Raw genomic sequence first — 21,725 nt, forward strand, 5'->3', positions numbered from 1 at the left:
CTGCACTCTGCACTCTGCAGCCCTGTCTCCTCTAGAGCAACTGGAAGCACAGCATCTCAGTAACACTGAGTATATCTAGCACCCAGACCTTCATTTCCACGTGCAGTGATCCTCCCAACAGATGTAGAGCTCCTTAAGTGCTGATTGCAGGGACGGGGCAGGGAAAGACCCAGGCTAATTTACTGTCTTGTTGTACAGAATGCAAGTACGTGCTCAAAGAATGATGGAGGCACATCAAAAGGAAAGAGAACATTTCAGGGACTCTCACCACTTTGGGTACAATTTGAACGTTAAAATAGATAATTATTATAATGAATCCTAATCCACTCAATATAGTAGAACAATCTTGAGTCTATACTGATTGAAATCAGTAAGCAAATTTTTGACAAGAAGATATCTTCCTAGTTTCAAACTTAACCTCTCACAAAATACTAATTAAAGAGAAGAGTAACTTCAGAGTAGAGAGCCCTGGCAGATATCACTTGACAGTGATCAGAGAGAACAGGGTGAGTAGAATGGCAGACAGCAATCCTGAACAACCTGGTAGTCTGCAGAGAAAAGCATAAAGCAACAGTTCTGTGATATTCCTGCCTGGTGGACATGTGTCCAAGGCAGAATTCTCATTTCTCTCAACTGCAACCTTCTGCATCTCAGTTGATACCAACCCCACCCTTCTACTTCAGGCCCAAAGCCTCAGTGTCACCCTGTCTCCTCTAGTTCTGCACCTGAATATCAGGAGTCCTGGTGGTTCTGTCTTCAGGATCTGACAGCTTCTTTTACCATCCTCTTACCATGTTGCCATGTTACCATGTTCAGTTCAGCCCTCCGTACCTTGATTTATTTTTGTAATACTTTCTTTAGTATACATTTACACATTTAATATTTTATTGTTTATTGTCTGACTCCCGCTGGCTTATTAATACTGCTAGGGCAAAAATGGTTGTTTACCATTCTAAAGTGGACTGTTCTAGAGCAGTCCTGGCATAGAGCCAAGCACTCGAAATGAGTGTTATCAAAAGAGTCACCGAGTCAGAGTCTCTGGAATGTGCATTAACAGGAGCTCCATGGATGAATCTGATGGTGTTACTGAGTACTCTGTGTGTGACCCTGGTGTGTGTGACCCTGATGATACTACCAGGTACTCTATGAATGACCCTGGGTGCTACTGAGTTCTCTAGGGGTCATCCTGACAGCACTACTGGGTGCCTCGTGGATATTCTGACAATTCCATTGATGTAGAATGAGGGATTAGGGAGGTAATTCATGAAGCATATATTTATTGGTTAGCTAGATAAAAACTTAGAGTGGAATAATGGCACAGCAGCATTTTACAAATCAGTGGAGTCTGAACAGTTAGGAAGGAGGGAATGCTGCAGAAGTTGCATAAAGAATTTCAAGAAGGAAATCATGCTTATCAACTTGAGATACCATGGAAGGCCAGGTTCAGATTGTAACTACAAAGTATCTGATGGACTTGAAAGAAAAGCCTTTTCACTACTGTGGTGAGGAGCAGAAATCTTACTGCAGTGGATTAAGAATGAAATTGGTGTAGAAGTAAAGCTGTGAAATGTAAATCCCACTTAAGAAGCTTTATTTATTTATTTATTTTGCTGTACTGGGGCTTGAACTCAGGGTCTCACGCTTGCTAGGGAGTTCTCTACCAGTTGAGCTACTCTACCAGCCCTAAGAAGCTTTCTGAAAAGTGAAGATACCTGAGGATGTTTATACTTTGAGGGTTAGAACCTAGAGGAGAAGGATACATGGAAAATTAAGAGTGTAGTTACCAATGAAGCAAGACTCTTGGAGACAGAAGGAGTAGAGGACAGGGAATGTGGGCAGGAGAAAAATTGTGTCCATTGATAGTCCTATCAGCTGGTAAGTGGGCAGGGAGTTTACCCTTCTTTTCCCACCCAGAAAGAGGAGACTCAGGTATTTTTGTGGGAATAAGAGAGAGAGGGACCATGATAAAAGGCTTGGGAAGAACTTAAGGATGGTGATCAAAAACAGGGTAGATTAGGTCTTAGCTTTTGTTTGCCAACTAAAGGTATGTGAAAGCTTTGTGGCGTGTTAAAGTAATTCAAAGTGGTGTTGCTGTTTTAATTGATGGTCACTTTGCAAAGACACTTTACTGTATGATCTCCAAATGATGGCTTTCTTTGCACTACTTATGGCCCTCATCTAAGTATGGCTCTCACCACCTTATGGAGATGAGGAGAGGCTAGGCTTTTGGTAGGTTATGGAGACAGCTACAGATGTCAGATACTCGGGGGAAAACACTATTGTCTTACTACTACCGCTATCCCTGGAGATGTAAGGGTTTTCTGCTGCTTCATTTTAGCAGATGATGTTTCTGAAACTGCTTTTTACAGTCAGGGCCTTACCTTACGGACTGTCTTACAGCATTAATTCCATCACACGAACCTTTTATGAATCATTCTTCATTACTCAAGGTAGCAAGGATGATTTTCTGACCTTTTTGATGTCTCTCAGGCCGATAACTAACGTATAGTGGGTTCTGATAGTTGTTTGTTGAAAGGGAAAGCATTATAGTTATGGTGACCATATATTTCAGGTACAAATATTTTATCTGTTTGCCCATAAGCTAACTCCTTTGCCAGATAACTGATTGCAGTATTTGACTTGGAAACTATGTTGTCTGGGTGTGTGGTCAAAGTATTACAGGAGCCAAGAGGAGAGAGGGGCTAATTTTATGGAGAGGAGCAAGAAGGTAGAATTGAGGAATGCTTCATAGGACACATGACATTTGGGGTCTGTCTTGAAATTATTGCTATTTGCCATGTGGAACATGTGACGGGCACCCTAGGGAGAGAGCAGACTGTGCAAGGGGGCATGAAATCCTAAAGATCTATTTGATGTTTAGGAAATGGAGAGGGTAGGGAAGTGCAAGTATATGCTGAATTGTGTCCTGATGAGCTGTGCCGTACCTCACTTGTCTGTTGGAGCTGGCTATCCATCCTGAGATGAGGACTTGTCTGAGTCCTCAGGGACATGTGTTGTCCATTCAGAAGAACTGAGTCATAACACTTCTCCTGTGTCTGATTTGAATTATGGTTTGGTTTATTCATGTGGCCTCTACTTAAAAATTTGCCATTGATTTATTAAACACATGAGATTTCTTAGGTACTTTTGGCCAAGTAGGAATCCACTTCTGTTGCTTGCCACAAGGTGGCATTGGCCTCAAAGTTACTCTACTAAATGTGTATTTCAGGCAGTTAGTATGGTTTTTATTCCTACTTTTCCTTATATTTTATTGCATTTAGCTTTTCATTCTTCCAATATCAACTTAGTGGAGTGGATGTTAAAGTTCTATCTTTAATGTTAATGAGGTTTCCTTTCTCTTTACCATTTTATTTTAAATAAAAATACTTTAAAAAATTAGATATTTGTTATAAAAATTTTATTTATTTATATATTTTTGCAGTGCTGGGGATTGAACCCAGGGCCTTGGATATGCTAGGCAGGTGCTTTATCACTGAGCTACATCCCCAGCCCTTGTTATAAAAATTTTAAACATTTCAAAAATATACAACTGAGAAAGTGAAAGGCCCTCATAATCTCGCTCTCCTATGGGGTGTTGTACATTATCCTAGATTGTTTTGGGTGACTCTAGTTTCCTGATAATATATATGTATTTTTTGGTGGGAGGGTGGTGGAAGGAAGGCATGTTTATATTTATTGTCTATGTTTTTCTTTATGCTTTGTTGACTTAATTTATTTTAGATATTTTTACATAGTTGAGCTGTCTAATTTTATTTTTATTTTAGTTTTTTAAAGGTATATTTTTGGCAATATTGGAGTTTGAACTCAGGGCCTCATACTTGCTAGGCAGGTGCTTCACCACTTGAGCCACACCCCCAACCCAGCTATCTAATTTTAAAAATGGCCACATAGTGATGAAAATATTATCTAGTAGTACATACAGTATTGTTTACTAGCTCCCTACTGTTTGCTGCTATAATCTTATTTTATCTTTACTCATTTAAAGACATATTATTAGGCCATGGCTTCCCTTCCCTGAAATAACCATTTTATTTGATAACACTAAATTTTTCTTATAAATAATAATTTGAGTAGGTAATATTGTTTATATTTGGATGGTAGAATATGAATTATTTTTATTCTCTTGTTCTTGATCATCTTAGTTCTTCAGTTAATTTATTAGTTGCACATATTACTGGAGTTCACTGTGTTACTTCTACACCTTCATGTAGTGTGTACTGACCAAATTAGAGTGATTAGCATTTCTCTCCTCTTACTGTGAAATAACCATTTTAAATCAATTTGTTTTGATACTGCTTTTACAAGTATTTTTTCATCTGAAACAGTTGTTGCATTACTATTAGCGTATATTGTCAAAGTTGTTAATTAAATGCAGTTGTGAAATAAATACTTATATTTAAAAGAGGAATGGAGCTACTGCTATAAAATGTGTGAAGTACTCTGTCTTTAGTATATGTATCTTTGAGGTTTACTCATTAAACTCAATGATCTTTTTGTGGAGTTGGGAGTTTGGAAGTTCATCTAGTTTAACTTTCACGATCTTAGGTCTCCCAGCTACATATAGTGAATGAATTCTTACATAATACTTCTTAATTAAAAAGTTGAAGAGATTGTTTTCTTTTACTGTTGCTTCCATGTTTACTGCTTTTTTAAACTGCTGATGATGACGACTCTCTCTCTTTCAGGTTGTTTCTGAGCACCTTCACCCTAGCGGTTTCAGCTGGGGCTGTTTTGCTTTTACCCTTCTCAATCATCAGCAATGAAATCCTGCTTTCTTTTCCTCAAAACTACTATATTCAGTGGCTAAATGGCTCCCTGATTCATGGTTAGTATATATTGCTTAATATCACTTAATACCATCATGACTCATATTTTCATTATTTTACTATAATGTACTTTTAGATTTTTTTCTTTTCTTAGTTTCCTTCATAATTTGCAACTTACTCCAGTAAACCATTGAAGTCCTTAATAAAGTCAGAAACCCAACCATTGCTAATAGTTGTGAAAGGCTTTTTCTTTTATTAACCAAGAAGAAGTTTTTATACTTACTATGATTTTTGATAATACATTTTCATTTAAATTCTTAGGAAGAGAATTTTGGTTCATCTGATATGTAAGAAGACTTCATTCTCTGTTGAAGATCTGAAAAACCAGAGGCAGTAGATTCTATTTTATTTGTTTTCTATTAGTTTACTTGGTCATTTCAAAACATATGATAGAATGGGGGAAAACTGCTTTTGTCAAGTACAAATTTTAATGTGATTTAAATGCATAATAATGACTATAGATAACATCTATATCTATATGTTATATATATATACATATATATATACACACATATGTATATATATATATACACATATACGTATATCATTTGAAGTGGAGTAGGTCTGCTTTCCAGTGTTGGCTCAGACATTTTCTAGCAGACTTTGGGCAAGTTAATGTTATTATCCAACCTCAGTTTCTTATTTTCTTAATTAGAGTGGTAAATAAAAGCTATCTTGCAGGCTTGTTTTAAAAAATCTACCTAATGTATATTTTTTATGTAAAATGTAAAGTACCTGTCTCTTCTAATAGGCACTTATTATGTGGTAGCTCTTATAGTTAGTAAGGCTATGAGGTGCTTTTTTTTATCCTGAAGAATTATTCTCTTTTATATATGTTAATTGAGTGCATGTACATTGAACAGTTTTTTTCTTCTAGAGCATATTAGTATAATTCTTTTTATAATTATGTTAGAATTGGAGCTTCTCATACCTTTTTTGCTCATATCTTTCCCATTTTATTAGTGTTAACTTTTGTTATAAGTTACTACTTTATTTTTATTTTATTATTGTCATTAGTTAAAGGTGTTACTAGTGTTATTCTGTTATGGATATGTAATTTGATAGTTATATGGTAGGTCAAATACAGTTTTTTTTGAACACTAAAGGCAGGTGACAAAATCAGAACACTTACTTTTCAGATATTTTTGTATGGACCAAATCATTTCCCTTGATTCCAGTGAAGAGACATTTTATAATTAGTGAAGATGGTCTTTTGGTGAAACAATATCTTGAAGATGAGTAGTTAGTGACAAGTATTTTCTATGCATTTGAATTTTTTCATGCTTTTTTTTTTCAGCTAAAAAGTTTTAGATTTTTTTTTCTGAATTTTGAGCCTTCTTTTGAGTTAATAGTAAAATGTCCGCATTTAGCAGTGCTTAGCTAACTTGCCATTTGACCTAGAAAAAATGCATCAGAGGTAGCTTGTTTACATTGAATTTGTAGCGTAGATTATTGAGCTTGGAATTCCCAAGTTGACATAAAGAAGTGGAATAGCTTCCCTGTGTAGATTAACTACTGTGAAAGACTTTGCTTCTTTAGATTGATGTAACTTCTCTTCTAGTTGCTATCATATTCTTGATGGTGTAATCCAACAGACAAGAAGAGTAAAATTTGAGAGATGATCAGTTTTATGTGTGAGATAAGAGTAAGTTTCATGTCTCCTGATGTTTAAGTACAGACATACTTTTTGTAAGCAATGTTGCTTCCACACTCCTTAGATGTTGCTGAGACATTCAGAACAATAGAAACACCAGCTGTTCCTTTATTTCTTTTCTAACCATAAAAGTATTATGTGCTCACTACATAGAACATGGAAAATTCCAAAACGTACAAGGAAGAAAATGAAGTCTATTCTTTTTTTCAATGTATTATGTATGCATTATATAAGACTTGCAATTTACATCTTTCCAAGCATTTAATATTCTATCATGAATGTTTTCAATGCCAGTTGATGTTCTCTGAAAACATTTTCAGTGACTGTCAATGAGCTGTGTGTATAAATGCATTAACGTAGTGGGCTTCAGAGGTTATCTTGTCGACTGTAGGAGTGGGACCATCATTATTTTTAAGATCTGAAGTAGACAGTGGCTAAGTTATTCCTTAGGTGCAAATGACTTTCTCTTCCTTGTGAGACGAAGAGCATACGTAGAGGGCTTTCAAGTTGTAGTTCTTCAACTTTCTGATAATTTCCTTAGGTGATAATTAGAATGAAATTCTTAGGTTAACACATATCATTGCCACACTGTTTGCTAGAATCACCTGACAGGTGCCTTTTGTTTTTAACATAAACACTTTTGCCAACTTCATGGGTAGAGAGGGGTTTCTCAGTGGTATAGTTTAAATTTGTAATAATTTTTAGTGAGGTTTAATTTATATAAACTATATAAAAAATGAGAACATACCTAATTTATAACATGTCCTTTGCCCTTTTTAAAAATACTGAATTATGTGATCTTGTTACATGTGAAGACATCAGCTTTTTATCCAAAAGCATAGATATTTTCTAGATGTTATTTTGCTTTTTAATTTTATTTGCTCTTTTGATTTCCACAGTTTTTATACTTTTATTTCAACTTTTTCTTTCCTTGGTTTCTTTAACTGTTTTTCTATACAGAAGATCCTTTTCTTTCACACCCTAAATGTGACAGATACTTACTTTTTTTCTCAATGGTTTTATCTACATGAACTAATCCTTCTGGAATTTATACAAGTAGAGAGTTAAGTCATTGTCCTAGTACCATCAACTGAATGTTCTTATTTACTGCTATATTTTTTGTTGAGTTTAGTAAATTACTCCATTAGAGTCTGTTTCTGGGCTCAAGTGTGCTCAAGGTTTTAGAGTCAGATAGACCTGGGTTTGAACTTTAGCTCTGTGTTTTACTAGCAGCAACTCTGAGCAGATGATTTAAGCTTTCTTAGGTGTTTTATTTGTAAAATGGACATAACAAGGTCTAGTTGATAGTTTTTTATTTTTCTTTTATCTTTTGATTTTTTTATTGTACAGAATAATGGGTTTATGACATTTCTACACATACATATAATATACTTTGACCTTTTTTACCCCCATCACTGCCCCTTGTACTTCTCCCCTTTTCTTCCCCTGCCCCCCAAGTAGTCTTCTGCTTAGGTTCATTTCTTTTTGTTTGTTTGCTTGTTGGTTTGTTTTTTGTATGTATGGATCTAGATTCTGCATATGAAAGAAAACTTGGTATTTGTCTTTATAAGTCTGGCTTATTTTGCTTAATATGACCTCCAGTTCCATCCATTTTCCTGCACATGACATGATTTCATTCTTGCTTATGGCTGGATAATACTCCATCGAGCATATATACCACATCTTCTTTATCCCTTCATTGGTTGATAGGCACCTAGGCTGATTCCATAACTTGGCTGTTGTGAATTGTGCCACAATAAACATGGATGTGCAAGCATCTCTATTGTAGCCTTTCTTTCTTTTTTTTTTTTTTTGGTACTGGGATTTGTACTCAGGGCCTACACCTTGAGCCACTTCACCAGCTCCCTCCACCCTTTTTTTTGTGATGATTTTTTTTGAGATAGGGTCTTGTGAACTATTTCCCCAGGCTGGTTTTGAACTGTGATCCTCCTGATCTCTGCCTTCTGAATAGCTATAGGTGTGAGCCACTAGCACCCGGCTGTACTATGTCTTACACTCCTTTGGGTAGATGCCTAGGAGTGTATAGCGAATCATTCAGTAGTTTTACTTTTTATTTTTGAGGATCTCTACACTAATTTCCGTAGTGGCTGCACTGATTTACATTCCCACCAACAGTGGATAAAAGTTCCTTTTCCCTTATCCTTGCCAGCATTTGTTGTTTTTTTTCTTAATGAAAGCCATTCTGACTGAGGTGAGGTGGACTCTCATGTTTGATTTGCATTTCCTTTATGACTAATGATGTTGAACATTTCTTCATGTGCTTATTGGACATTTGTACTTCTTTTTATTTTAATTTTTTTTGGCTTGTATTGGAGTTTGAACTCAGGGCCTCACACTTGTTAGGCACTTTACCACTTGAACCACTCCGCCAACCATTTTTTGTGTTGGGTATTTTCGAGATAGGGGCTTGAGAACTATTTTCCTGGCCTGGCTTGGAACTGAGATCCTCCTGATCTCTGTCTCCCCAGTAGCTATTATTATAGGTGTGAGCCACCAGTTCCTGACTGTATTTCTTTTTTTTGGAAACTGTGTGTTTAATTCATTGACTGGGTATTAATTGGGTTATTTATATTTTGGTGTTTAATTCTCTTAGCTCTTTATGTATTCTGGGTATTAATCCCTTGTCAGATGAATAGCTTGCAAAGATTTCTCCCATTCTGTAGGCTTTCTCATCACTCTGATAACTGTTTGTTGTACAGAAACTTTTTAATTTGATATAATCCCAGTTGTCAATTCTTGCTCTTTTTTTCCTGAGCAATTAGAATCCTATTTAGGAAAACAGTTACCTATGCCTGTATTGTCAAGTGATTTCTCTGTTGTTGTTTCAAAGTTTCAGGTCTTCTTTGATCCATTTTGAATTGATTTTTGTACAGAGTGAGAAATAGGAATCTAATGCCAGCTTCTATGCGTGGATGTCCAGTTTTTCCAGCACCATTTGTTGAAAAGGGTGCCTTTTCTCTAACACATGTTTTTGACATCTTTGTCAAGAATCAGGTGGCTCTAGCTACATGGACTTATTTCTGGGTCTTCTATTCTATTTTGTTGGTCTGTGTGTCTGCTTTTGTGCCAGTACCATGTGGTCTTTGTTACTATGGCTTTGTAGTATAACTTGAAGTCAGGTATTGTGATACCTCCAGCATTGCTCTCTTTGCTCAGGAAGGCTATTTGAAGTCATTTGTGCTGACGTAAGAATTTTTGGATTTTTTTATTTCTCTGAAGAAATAGATTTTGATGGTGATTGATGGGATTTTGATGGATATTCCATTGAATCTGTAAATTGCTTTTGGTGGTATAGCCATTTTTGCATATTAATTCTGATCCCTGAACATGGGAGCTATTTCCATCTTCTAATGTCTTCCTCAGTTCATTTCATTAGAGTTTTGTAGTTTTCATTATAGCGGTCTCTTACCTCCTTGGTTAGGTTTATTCCTAGGTATTTCTTTCTTTTTTTTGAGGTTATTGTGAATGGGGTTGTTTTTCGGCAAGTTCAGGTGCTGGTGTACAGGAAATCTATGGATTTTTGTATGTTGATTTTGTCTCCTGCTACTTTGCCCAAAGTGTTTATCACTTTTCTGGTGTAGTCTTTAGGGTCTTTTAAGTATAGGACCATATCATCTGCACATAGGGATAATTTGATTTCTTCCTTTCCCATTTGTATCCCTCTTATTTCTTTATCTTGCCTTATTGCTTTAAGAATTCAGGCACTATATTTAAAAAGATTGGGGAGAGTAGAAACCCTTGTCTCATTTATCCCCATTTAGAACAATGTTGGTTAATGAATGCTTGGTCTAGAATGAGCAAAAAACAAACGTTGTGTTTTATTTTGTGTTCTTTCCCACTGGTTTGTTTGCCTGTTCCTATGCTATATTGTTTTAATGACTATAGTTTTGTAATGTTTTTGACCTACTGAGTTTTAAAAAGGTAACACCTTCTGTGAAGGTTTTCATAAGCAAGGCATACTTTTTTTGGTCACTCACAATATGAAGACATAACATTTGTTTTTAATTGTTGTTTATTATAAACAAGACCCTAACAGATAAATGTAAATGTACATGTGTTTGTGTATATTTAAAAGAAACACATATTTGGTGTGGAAGTTTGGAATCCAAAAAAAAAAAAAAAATCGATAGCTGGAGCAGATTGGGCCCGCAGCAGCAGCCAGGCTGGCCTTGGTGAGTGAAGTCATGTTGCTGAGCCCATGTACAACCTCTATTCCTGCCACATGGCCGCTTTGTTCATTAGTTCCCTAGGTGATGACAGGAGTGGCTGGGGAAAGAAGCCACCTAATACTTATATCCATCCCATACTTTTAGGTCACACTGTCTTTTGCTGAGGTCACCCTTTAGTGAGTATTCACATGGGACACAGGTGTCTTCACTTTTTTGTCTATTCAGAGAACTCTGTCCATATATTTCCACACCAAATTTTCTTATCACCTGTATTCTAATTATGTTTCTTCCCAATCTCTGACCATCCAGAAAACCACTGGCCATAGCCCATTAATTGGTATATAGTTGCATATTTAATTCTTTCTCCTTCCAACTAAAATAATTTAATTTTCTGCCCATTGTCCTGCCTACTAAGAGGATTTCCTTTCACCTCTTTCCTTCAGGGATGTTCCAGAATGGGATGGTAGGGCCACAGCTGTCCATTTTGCAGGTAGTGCCTGCATATGGTGCAAACCATCTGCAAATCAGCCTCAGGTCTTTTGTTCCTCTGTCAGCTGTTACAGGTAACTCCCCATGAAACCAACAGCTGCATCCTGAGAGAAGAGGAACAGGGCCTAAGGGACCTGTTAAAGAGCCATTTCCTGTTCTTGGTACCATTCAAAATTAGGAAATTTTTAGGTAACTTAGTAAATGAATGAGAATACCACATTCAAGTGAGAAATGTGCTGCCTCTAAAATCCAAAGAGGCCCACTAGATGTTGTGCCCCTTTTTTGGTGTAGTAGGGGCCAGATGCAACAACTTACCCTTTACCATAGAGGAGATGCCCTACACCATTGGATGACTAGAAATTTCACTGAGGTAGAGACTCCCTGAATTTTAGGAGGATTTATTATCCACCCAATGACACCTAAATATATCGCCAATAAGTTCAGAGTGGTTGTTACTTCACCCTAACTATGTTGAGTCAGCATAATGTCATTAGTATAATGGGCCAGTATATGGAAATCTGATGAAAGGGAAAGGTAATCAAGATCCCTGAAAAGCAAATTATGACACAGGGCTGGAGAATTGATGTACCCTGACGTTGGACAGTAGAGTTCTATTGTGGACCTGCCAGCTGAAAGTAATCTGCCTCTAATGGGTCTGACTGACAGGGATGGAGCAAACACATTTGCCAGGTCAGTAGCTTCATACCTGATATCCAGGACACTCAAACATTGGAAGGACATCTGGCATAGCAGCTGCATTTCAGATTACCGACTATGGTAATCCAGTGCCATTCTCCATGATCTGTCTTCTGCATGGTCAGATAGATAAGCTAAATGGGGAAGTGGGAGAGTCTCAACCCCTGCATCTTTTAAGTTTTTGTGGTGACAGTAATTTCAGAAATCCCTCCAGGCATGTAGTGTTGCTTTTGTTGACTCTTTTCCTAGGTAGATGCAGTTTTGGTAGCTTCCACTGGATCTTTCCCACCATTGTACAGGCCAGGGAACCAATGTGGGGATCAGTCTGTTAAAAGTGAACCACAATAGTGTTTCACAACAGATTAGCTAGCTAATCCTAGCTATATGGGAAGCTGAGATTGGGAAGATCGAGGTTCTGAGGCCAGCCCAGGCAAATAGTTTTCTAGACCCTTTCTCCAAATTAACCAGAGCAAAGTGGACTGGAGGTATGACTCAAGCAGTTGAAGGCCTGCTTTGCAAATGTGAAGCCCTTAGTTAAGCTACAGTCTCCCTGCCACCCCAAATAAAAAAAAGAAGAACCACAGTGGGAATCCATGTGTCTGTGTTGGTGTGACAACTTCCTGTTGAAAACTTGACTCTTGGAGGTGGTCAGTTTTTTTCACCATAGGCAAATGTGGGAACAGGAGCTAGAGCCAGCTGCTCAATAACCTGACTAAAAAGCAGAAGCAGCATCTCTGGGATTTTCTGAGCATCTTTTCTCTGGCAGGTTTCTAGAAAGGAATCAAAACTACAGATTGTCAATTGTTAGAGAGTTCAGACTCTTCATATTTTGCTTTTTTTTTTTTTTTTTTTCGGTGCTGGGGACCGAACTCAGGGCCTTACAATTGCCAGGCAAGCGCTCTTCCACTGAGCTAAATTCCCAACCCCCAGACTCTTCATATTTTGAAAGTGAATAAGACAGTGAATCAGAACAATTTTTTGGGTATATAAACTACTTGCTAGTTTTTTTTTTTTTTTTGAGGAGAGGCAAAAGAAGATAAAGAATACAGTGTTGTGGATGATGTAGAAATGAGCCATTAAAGATGGTGCTGGTGATGTCAGTGTCAAAGAAAAAGTGGCATCAGAGTCTGCTGAGATTCAGGAGAAAGTGGCTTTATCTGCTGACCCCAAGAGAGAAGATAGGGAGGAGCTGTCTGGCACATCACAGAAATCCCTGAAGGAGTTCTTAGATGGAAAACATGAGTCACTGTTCAGCTTTGAAATCTATTTTTTAATTATCTTTCTTTTTTAAATTAATCTTTGGCAGCACTGGAGTTTGAACTCAGGACCTCACACTTGCTAGGCAGTCACTCCACTTGAGCCACTTCTCCAGCCCTCTCTCTTTCTTTCTTTAAAAAAAAAATGGTACTGGGGTTTAAACTCAGGGCATTCTACCACTTGAGATATACCTCCAGCCCAGAAACCAATTTTCTGGAAGAGGAAAATGAAGAGACTTGTTCTCCGAAAGCATCATAGACCCGTTTCTATGTCAAATGAACAAAGAACTGAAAGAAAGAAATTCAAGCTGTAGTTGCAGACTCGAAATGACCCACAGGCTAAAATGACCCATCCAGGGCCAGCTTGTCCTTTAATCTGAGGTTTAGAAGTTGGAAACATTTAAACCTCTAAAGCATACTGATTTAAAGTCAGAAGCTTCTGTGATCCACCTGGACCAGACCAGTAGTCAGTTCCTATCTGGTCCATCAAATCAAATAGCCCTTTCTTTCCCCTCCAGAAAGAGCTCTTCTTTATTACGCTTCCTTACCATGACCTGTTCTACCCAGAAGGAATTCACCTGAAGAACAGGGAAGAGATCCACCACATGTATCTCCAGCATGTGATAAATCATGTCCTCAAACCAGTGTGCAACTGCTTGACAACAGCAGCTGATGGCGAAGCCAGGAACTTGGGGTGGGTAATGACATGGCTTCAGGGACCAGGGGCCAACAAAGCCAAATGTGTTGATAGTGGTGCCATTCCGGGAGGTTGCCCTGTGGGTGGCACAGCTCTTCTTTAGTCTCTTTGAGGGTGACAACAAGAAGAAAATTATTGTGGCAACAAAAAGGGGTCTGAGGGAAAATATGGATAGATGCTGAGGCGAGGGCTGAGGATTGTTACACTGTTGGTGGACAACATGATCCTGACTTCAGGAGAGTGGAGTGGCAGTGCCTTAGAGAAATATCCCACTTATAGCTCCTTTTACTCCTCTGACATTCTCATTGCTTTCCTTCTGTGCTTGAAGACTGTCACTGGTGGGAAAGGAGAGAAGAGAGACTGACTTTTCGTCTTCTATTAAGGTTCTCATCATTGCTCAAGATGACATTTACCTGATGCAGAACTGTGAGCATGCTCTGCATTTGATGAACCACAGAACCCTCCTACCTTTGGACTCACATAGGGTAGACTTCTTGAGTGCAGAGGTGGAACTTCAATAATTGTTCCAAGTACTATTGCCAGATACTGCTACAGGATGCTCAGATCACCTCAGTGTTCAACCGTGCCTGGTGGCTATGAGGAACATCCCAATGTCATGCTCCATCAGTCAAGGGTTGGTGCAGCTCCTATGTCTCCTCCAAGATAGAAGTCAAAAACCTTGCTTCAGTGATTGACATCAGGTTTAACTTTCTTGCATCAATACCTTGATGAAGTTATGTCCCACGTACTCATCTCTGTCCCTTCATACTTTGACTGTGCATCTCCAAAATTACTTCAAGGAGGAGGAACTGAATGAACTTCACCTACCTCTGAGAGTACAACCCAGAATTCTAGTGTCTCCAGTGCCAGACACTTCTTCCTTCAAGGAGGGGAGCAGTTTCTTTTCCCCATGGAGTGCTTCCATTTCTACAAAAGGTATACAACAAAAGGCATCAGGATCCTAATATTCTGTGAACTGCCAGCATGCCCTCACTTCTGCAGAGAAATCTGTAATATGCTGAAGGCCATTAAGAGAGAAGAAGCCATGTGGACCTGTACACATTATCCTCTACTCCCGGTACAATGCCCAGAAATTAACTGCCATGGCAGGTGTGGAGTGGGCAGTCTAGATGCTGCAATCCAGGAAGAATGTCCACGTTTGTATCACTGTAGGAAAATAAGTTCATGTTATTGGGTATGATACACTGATTTTGGGTCAGTTGGACTTATTTCTGATTTTTTGTACAGGGAAAGGATTGATACAAGGAATAGTAAGTAGCAAGCAGTATAGTGTGTTTTCTTTGTTTTCAGGTCTGGTGTGCCAGAAAAATTAAATGTAAGCCAAATTTTGGTTAATCACAGCTTTCAGAGACCAAGTGCAGTCTAGAATGACTCCGAGAGATTCACAGATTGAAACTTCTTGTGACTCTTTTTGTAAACCATAAGTTCTTTTATTATGATTTCACCTCTAACTATTGCTTGGTGAATTCCTTCAACATTGCCTGTTTGATGCTTTATTAAAGCAAAGCATATGTGTTGTTGCTTGTGAAGATGGGTGCTGAGAAACTGGAAAACTTCTTGCTGCTGGATATTGCTAGATGTTAATTTTGGATGGAACAGATTTGGTAAAACTTAATTTTCCCTAGCCAGGCTTTAAAAAAAATCTTATAAATATTCTGCCTTAATTCAACTTAGAAAAATACTTATCTCTTAAAAACTCATAGTGTTTTAATTTCATTAAAATATACATTTAAAAACCATATATAAAATAACATTAACTTCTAAGAAAAGTTAACCACAGTGAATCTGACCAGTCTTTGCAAAGAGTGTGTACCTTATTTTGATTTGCTACCAGACACCATGAAGGAAAAATGCAAAAACTTCTTGTCTTCCTCCCATGCTCTTCTTTCCTGGAAGAGCTATGTTAAATTATATGTCACTTTTTGGTAATTGGATTCTTCAGTTTTTCACAAATCGTGGTTTTAACTGAGTTTTGTCATTTGGAAATTACTGAATATGACTTAACTGTGATTAATTTTTAGTTTATAGTCATGAAGTTTTTTGGCTACATGAGAAAAAAAATGATAAATTATATTCTTTATACAACTGTATATTGTATTTTGAAATATTTAGTGACTCCAGCAGATGGGGCTAGAAGTTAATGAAATGAATCCTGTGGTGATCTGGCAATTCAGTTTTGTTTTGTTTTAAGGTATGCATTCTGGGATTATTAAATAACCTTTAAATTCAGGCCTCTTTTGGGGATGAGCACTGAATATTTTCAAATAGGTTGCCATTGATGCTGATCCTAGACAAATTACATTCCTGAATTTTTAGAGTTCTACTGTGTTAAGGTATATAATTTTAGCTTTCTGAAACAGAGCTATTTTATAAACTAATATGAATTATATAGAATAAACATGTATACTGACCTTACCACTATTTTATATTTAAGAATGGTATATCAAAATTATAGAATATTGTTAAGGGATATTTGGGTGTACATATGATGTGTGTAAGTAGAAAGCTAGAAACTTACTAAGCTTTGCAAAGTTACCAAGAACATACCTATTTAGCAATGTGTATTAGATATATCACTGTATTTGTATAGTAGACAATCTTATAGTAACTTCTACTCTCTTTTATTTTGTAAATTATATAATTTGATTACCATAAACTCAACCTGAAACTTTCACGTTTTTTTATTCTGGTTAATAGACTTATTTTTGACATTTAATTATTTATACTGAAAAGACTGGTAGACTGATACAAGAGAAAAGACATGGCATCTTATTTCCTGACAGACAAAATTAGTTGGTATTTAAAACCTTTCTGTTATAAGCCTGCCATTTTCTTCAATTGTCCTGAATTGTTGATGATGATTTAATTATTTAGCTTTTGAGTATATTGGTCAGAACAAATACTTTTCACAACTTGTGAGCTTTTTGCCTAAGGCAAATTTTATCTTTTAAGTTTTGACTTCTAGAGAATAATTTGAATTTGTAGTTTTCACTGTATGAAGGGAACATAAATTCTGGAAGTATGTGTATTTATAACAACAGTCTCCTTGTGTGCTACGAGGATAATTTTTTTTATTATAAAAATAAAGTAGACCCTTTGCTTTCAAGGATTTGTATTTGTGATTGTAAGCAGTGAAGGATTTTGAAGTCTGAGATGTGAAATGACTGTGGTTATGCTGAGGCTGAGCTTGGAGGGTATAGGGGTGAGGTATGCAGTTCAGCATCTCCATTGTCCTGCCCTTGTCCTGTGCTTCATGGGGGAGGTCATGATGCAGGGATATGGAGAATTAGGGTTTCACAAAGCTTTAAATACATATGCCATGATTTTTAGAATTCTTTTGGTGCCTCTAGAGAAAACTTAGGTGTTCAGAGACGAAGGAAGGTCCACTTTGTTAATGAGCTTATGCATTTCTTTGCGGTTTATTTTTTGTGCTAGTTTTTCATCATTTTCAGTTTCATATATTTCACATATCATATGTGTACATGTTTTGGTTTCATAAGCTTTTTGGGGATGAAATTAATGAGAATAATTCTTTTTTTTGTCAGTCTTTGTTTGAACTTAAGGCCTTGTGCTTGCCAGACAGGACTTCACCATTTGAGCCCCTCCCCCAGCCCAAGGAGATATTTTTCTATTCCAGATTTTTGTGTTTTTATATTATTTTTGGTATACTAAAAATGAAAACAAACTTGTTTATTTTGAACAAATCATAATTCCAGATTCTTACAAGCATTTTTTTCTATTCTTAAGTATTTTATTGAAATAAACTTTTGTTTGGTCTATTAGAGACACGAAGAGAATCTAAAGCAATTCTATGTCAGAAAAGATTGAAAACTATTACCTGTTTTTCCAAGTGGTGGTGGTTTTTTTTTTTTTGAGAGTGAATTGAAAGTAGCAGGTATTAAGCAGTGTAATAGGAATTTAACCCAAGCGAGTCCTTACATTATTTTGTTCAAAATATTTCTAGCACACCATCATTTGAGTAGACTATACTTTGTAAATGTACATAGAACAATGAACATAATGGATGGATGTGGAAAAGGAGGGGAAGAATAAGATTGATGGCATTTGTAAAGTATCATGGAGACCCAGTGTAGAAATGCACACTGGAATAATTACATTTAGGAATCTAGGGGAAGAGAAGACAGAGAATCGCTACTTCAAAGTAGAGAATAGTATTCCATCTAGCAAGAGAAAAATTAATATAGATGTGGGAGTTTATTCATTTTGTAATAAGCAAAGACTGTATTCTGTTGTTTAGTTATAAAAAACTTTAAAAAAGGATACCAGTAAGTATCTGGAATAGGTAACTACACATCAGAAACATTTAAAAAATGTATTTCAGTATTATTCACTTGATATCATTCTCTTTTCCTCTCCTACCTCCCTCTGGCCCCCTTATACAGACCCACTGTTAACAATCCTCTGTCTGTCTATCTATCTAACTGTCTATCTGTCTGCCTTATCTAGCCATATGTCTATATATGTGTGTATATGTATAGAAGATCATATATGTCTTTATGTGTACATTTATCTTTTAGGTGTAGTTTCCACATATGAGGGAAAACATGTGACTTTTGTCCTGTGCCTGGCTTACTTTGCTTAACATAATGATCTCCAGTTCCATCCATTTACCTGCAAGCATAATTTCATTCTTCGTTAAGGCTGAATAATACTCCATTATGCATATATACCATATTTTCTTAATTCATTCATTAGTTGTAGGCATTTGGGTTGTTTAAAAAGCTTGGCTTTTGTGAATAGTGCTGCAGTAAACATGGGTGTGCAAGTGGCTCTGTTATATGCTAACTTAAATTCCTTGGATACATGTCCAGGAGTGGTATGGCTGGATCATATGGTAGGTCTAGTTTTAGGTTTTTGAGGAACCTTCATACTGCTTTCCATAGTTGTTGCACTAATTTACATTCCTACTAACTGCAGCTAAGTGTTCTTTCCCTCTCCCCCATCCTTATCAGCCTTTGTTGTTGTTTGTGGTATTGATGATAGCCATTCTGATTGGAATGAGGTGTTTCACTCAATGTTGTTTTGATTTTCATTCCGTTTATGGTTAAGAATGTTGAGCTTTTCTTTATTTATTGGCCATTTATACTTCTTTTGAAAATTGCCTGTTCAGCTCATCTGTCCATTTATTCAATGGATTGTTGATTGTTGACTGTTTATCACTTGTCAGATGTATATCTGGAAAAGATTTTTTTCTACTCTGTTAGCTTTTTCTTCAGGCTAGTGACTTTTCCTTTGCTGTGCAGAAGCTTAATGATGAATAAGTCCATTAGCATAGATAGATGGTAAAGAGCAATCATTCTGTATTTCAGTGTTTTATGCCTAGAGATTTTGTTTGTTTTATCAAGAAGACTCAGACTTGGAGTAAGAAAAATTAAGATAATCAATAGTTGAGAATTGGTAGAGAAACATTTTAAAAGCTAAATATAATCTCACTAAGATGGGGTTTGAGAGAGTTTAGGTTTTGAAGACAATAAGGTGCTGCTCCTTGATACAGAATGGTGTTACATCCCAATAAATCCATCCTAAATTGAAAATGCACTTAATATACATAATCTGCCAACACAGGTTAGCTATGCAGGGTTAACTGTTGACCCTCGTGGTCACGTGGCTGACTGGGAGCTGTAGCTCCCTTCTGTTGCCCAGCCTCCTGGGAGAGTATTGTATTGCATGTGGCCAGCCTGGGGAACAGTCCCTAAACTGTGCATTGACATCTCACCATTAAGGATGTAAAATCCTAAGTTGAAAACTGTCTGTGTAGGCAGTAATCCCTCAGATGTGAGTTAAAACAAGATGCTGCCTAGAGAGGGCAGCCAGGCTACTGTAGTGCAGAGAGAGTCAGTCCAGATGGAGCTGAACAGTGTTCTATGATGAGAAGAAAAGGTGGGAATTCAGAGAGGCCAAGAAGGCCAGAATATACCAGGTAGAGAGAATATTTTACAGCAAAGAGCAGCACAGATATGCATTGCATGATACATTTGCTGTAGTTTTTATCTAGAGCGTTCCCCAATGGCCTGTGTGTTAAAGTCTTGGTCCTCAACTTGGCACTATTGGGATGAGAAGGAAACCGGAAGAGGTGGGGTTAGTGGGAGACTTTCAGTTCATTGGGATGTGCAGTGAAGGGGGTTAGGACTCGGCCCCTCCTCTTCCTCTTTCTCATGTCCTGGCTATGAGGTGAGCATCTTTTGTGTATCACATGCTTCCTGTACTCAGCCACAAACACAAATTTGAAGAAATACACAAGAAATCCCAGGAAAACTACATCAAGGCACATCATCAGATTTCTCAAAAATCAGTGATGAAGAGAAAAACCTTAAAAGCATCCTGTCAATTTATAGCACTAAAAGCCTGTATAGAATAGAGGCTTTTAATCAGTTTCCACAGACTGTACGTTAAGAAATTGTATTTTGTATATTAATAGGAAAAAGTAGTTTATATATTCATAGAAAAGGGAGGGAAAATGAATCAAAAGAAAAAAGGAAATAAAAGATGAGAGGAAAAATCAATGAAATAGAGAACAAAATCAATTAGAAGAGCAATACAATTGATAAATGATGCCAGAACAATAAGCCAAAAAGAAAAAAAAAAAAAAAGAGAAAGAAAAAACCCTAAGCAGCAACAAAAAAAATCGACAGGTGTGGTGGCTCATGCCTAGTAGCTATAATCCTAGCTACTAGGGAAGCTGAGATTGGGAGGATTGCAGTTCAAGGCCAGCCCTGGCAAATAGTTCTCGAGACCCCATATCCAGAAACAACCAGAGCAAAATGGACTAGAGGCATTGTTCAAGCGTTAGAGTGCCTGCTTTGTGAGTGTGAAGCCCTGAGTTCAAACCCCAGTCCCACCAAAAACAAATTGACCAACAAAAAACCTAAACAATAACAACAGCAAGAACAAAAGCACACAAGTTTTCTGAGAGTTAATGGGAGAGGTGATAGCATTGCAGATCTACAGCTATTGTAAGAATAATAAGGGCACACTATGAACACCTTATGCCAATAAATTAGAAATGGACACAATGTTTGAAAGGCAAAAAAACCACTATAAAGTTTTCTCAGATGTTGTGAGAAAAATGGAACTATAGGTCAAGAAGATATTTAAGAAAGAAGTAATACCAGTCATATATAGACTCTTCCAGAAAATTGGAGATGAGGGAATTTTTCCTAACTTGTAGAAGCCAGCATTACCCTGTTACCTAAAAGTAAAGATGATAGACCAGTATAACTCATGAGTATAGATGCATAAATTCTAATCAAATTTAAATAAATCAAATATAATGATAATATATCATGACTTTTGAAAAACTAATCAATGTAACTCACCATATTCACATGCTAAAAAAGAAAAGTCACAATGCATGACGAAAAAGTACATGACAAAATTCAAAATCTCTTAGCAAAATAGATTTTTTTTTGTGGTACTGGGGTTTGAATTCAGGATCTTGTGCTTGCTGGGCAGATGCTCCACCCCTTGAGCCACTCCACCACCACTAAACTAGGCTTCGTAAGGGAATTTTTCCATCCTAATCAAGAACATCTGTGATTCACAAAGGAATTTTATGCAGCTATGAAGAACAAAATGTTATCATTCACAGGTAAATGGATGGATTGGAGGACATCATTCTGAGTGAGGTTAGCCTGGCCCAAAAGACCAAAAATTGTATGTTCTCCCTCATATGTGGACATTAGATCAAGGGCAAACACAACAAGGGAATTGGACTTTGATCACATGATAAAGCGAGAACACACAAGGAAGGTATGAGGATAGGTAAAACACCCAAAAAACTAGATAGCATTTGTTGCCTTCAATGCAGAGAAACTAAAGCAGATACTTTAAAGCAACTGAGGCCAATAGGAGAAG

General features: G+C 37.0%; 1 protein-coding gene and 1 pseudogene across 2 annotated transcripts in view; both read left to right on the top strand.

The window, feature by feature from the left end:
- Positions 1–21,725, top strand: part of Lmbr1 (limb development membrane protein 1) — a 146,277-nt gene that overhangs the window by 29,114 nt on the left and 95,438 nt on the right. Inside the window, exon 4 of one of the 2 annotated variants that reach the window (XM_074059981.1) lies at positions 4,707–4,846. The exons of the other annotated variant lie outside the window; for it this stretch is intronic. Within the exon in view, the coding sequence (XP_073916082.1) occupies positions 4,707–4,846 (140 nt within the window). The remainder of the gene's footprint in view (positions 1–4,706; positions 4,847–21,725) is intronic. 2 annotated transcript variants of the gene reach the window in all.
- Positions 11,849–21,249, top strand: LOC141416820 (U3 small nucleolar RNA-associated protein 25 homolog pseudogene; annotated as a pseudogene).

The sequence above is a fragment of the Castor canadensis genome, chromosome 2 (genome assembly GCF_047511655.1).
Source record: "Castor canadensis chromosome 2, mCasCan1.hap1v2, whole genome shotgun sequence".
NCBI classification, from domain to species: domain Eukaryota; kingdom Metazoa; phylum Chordata; class Mammalia; order Rodentia; family Castoridae; genus Castor; species Castor canadensis.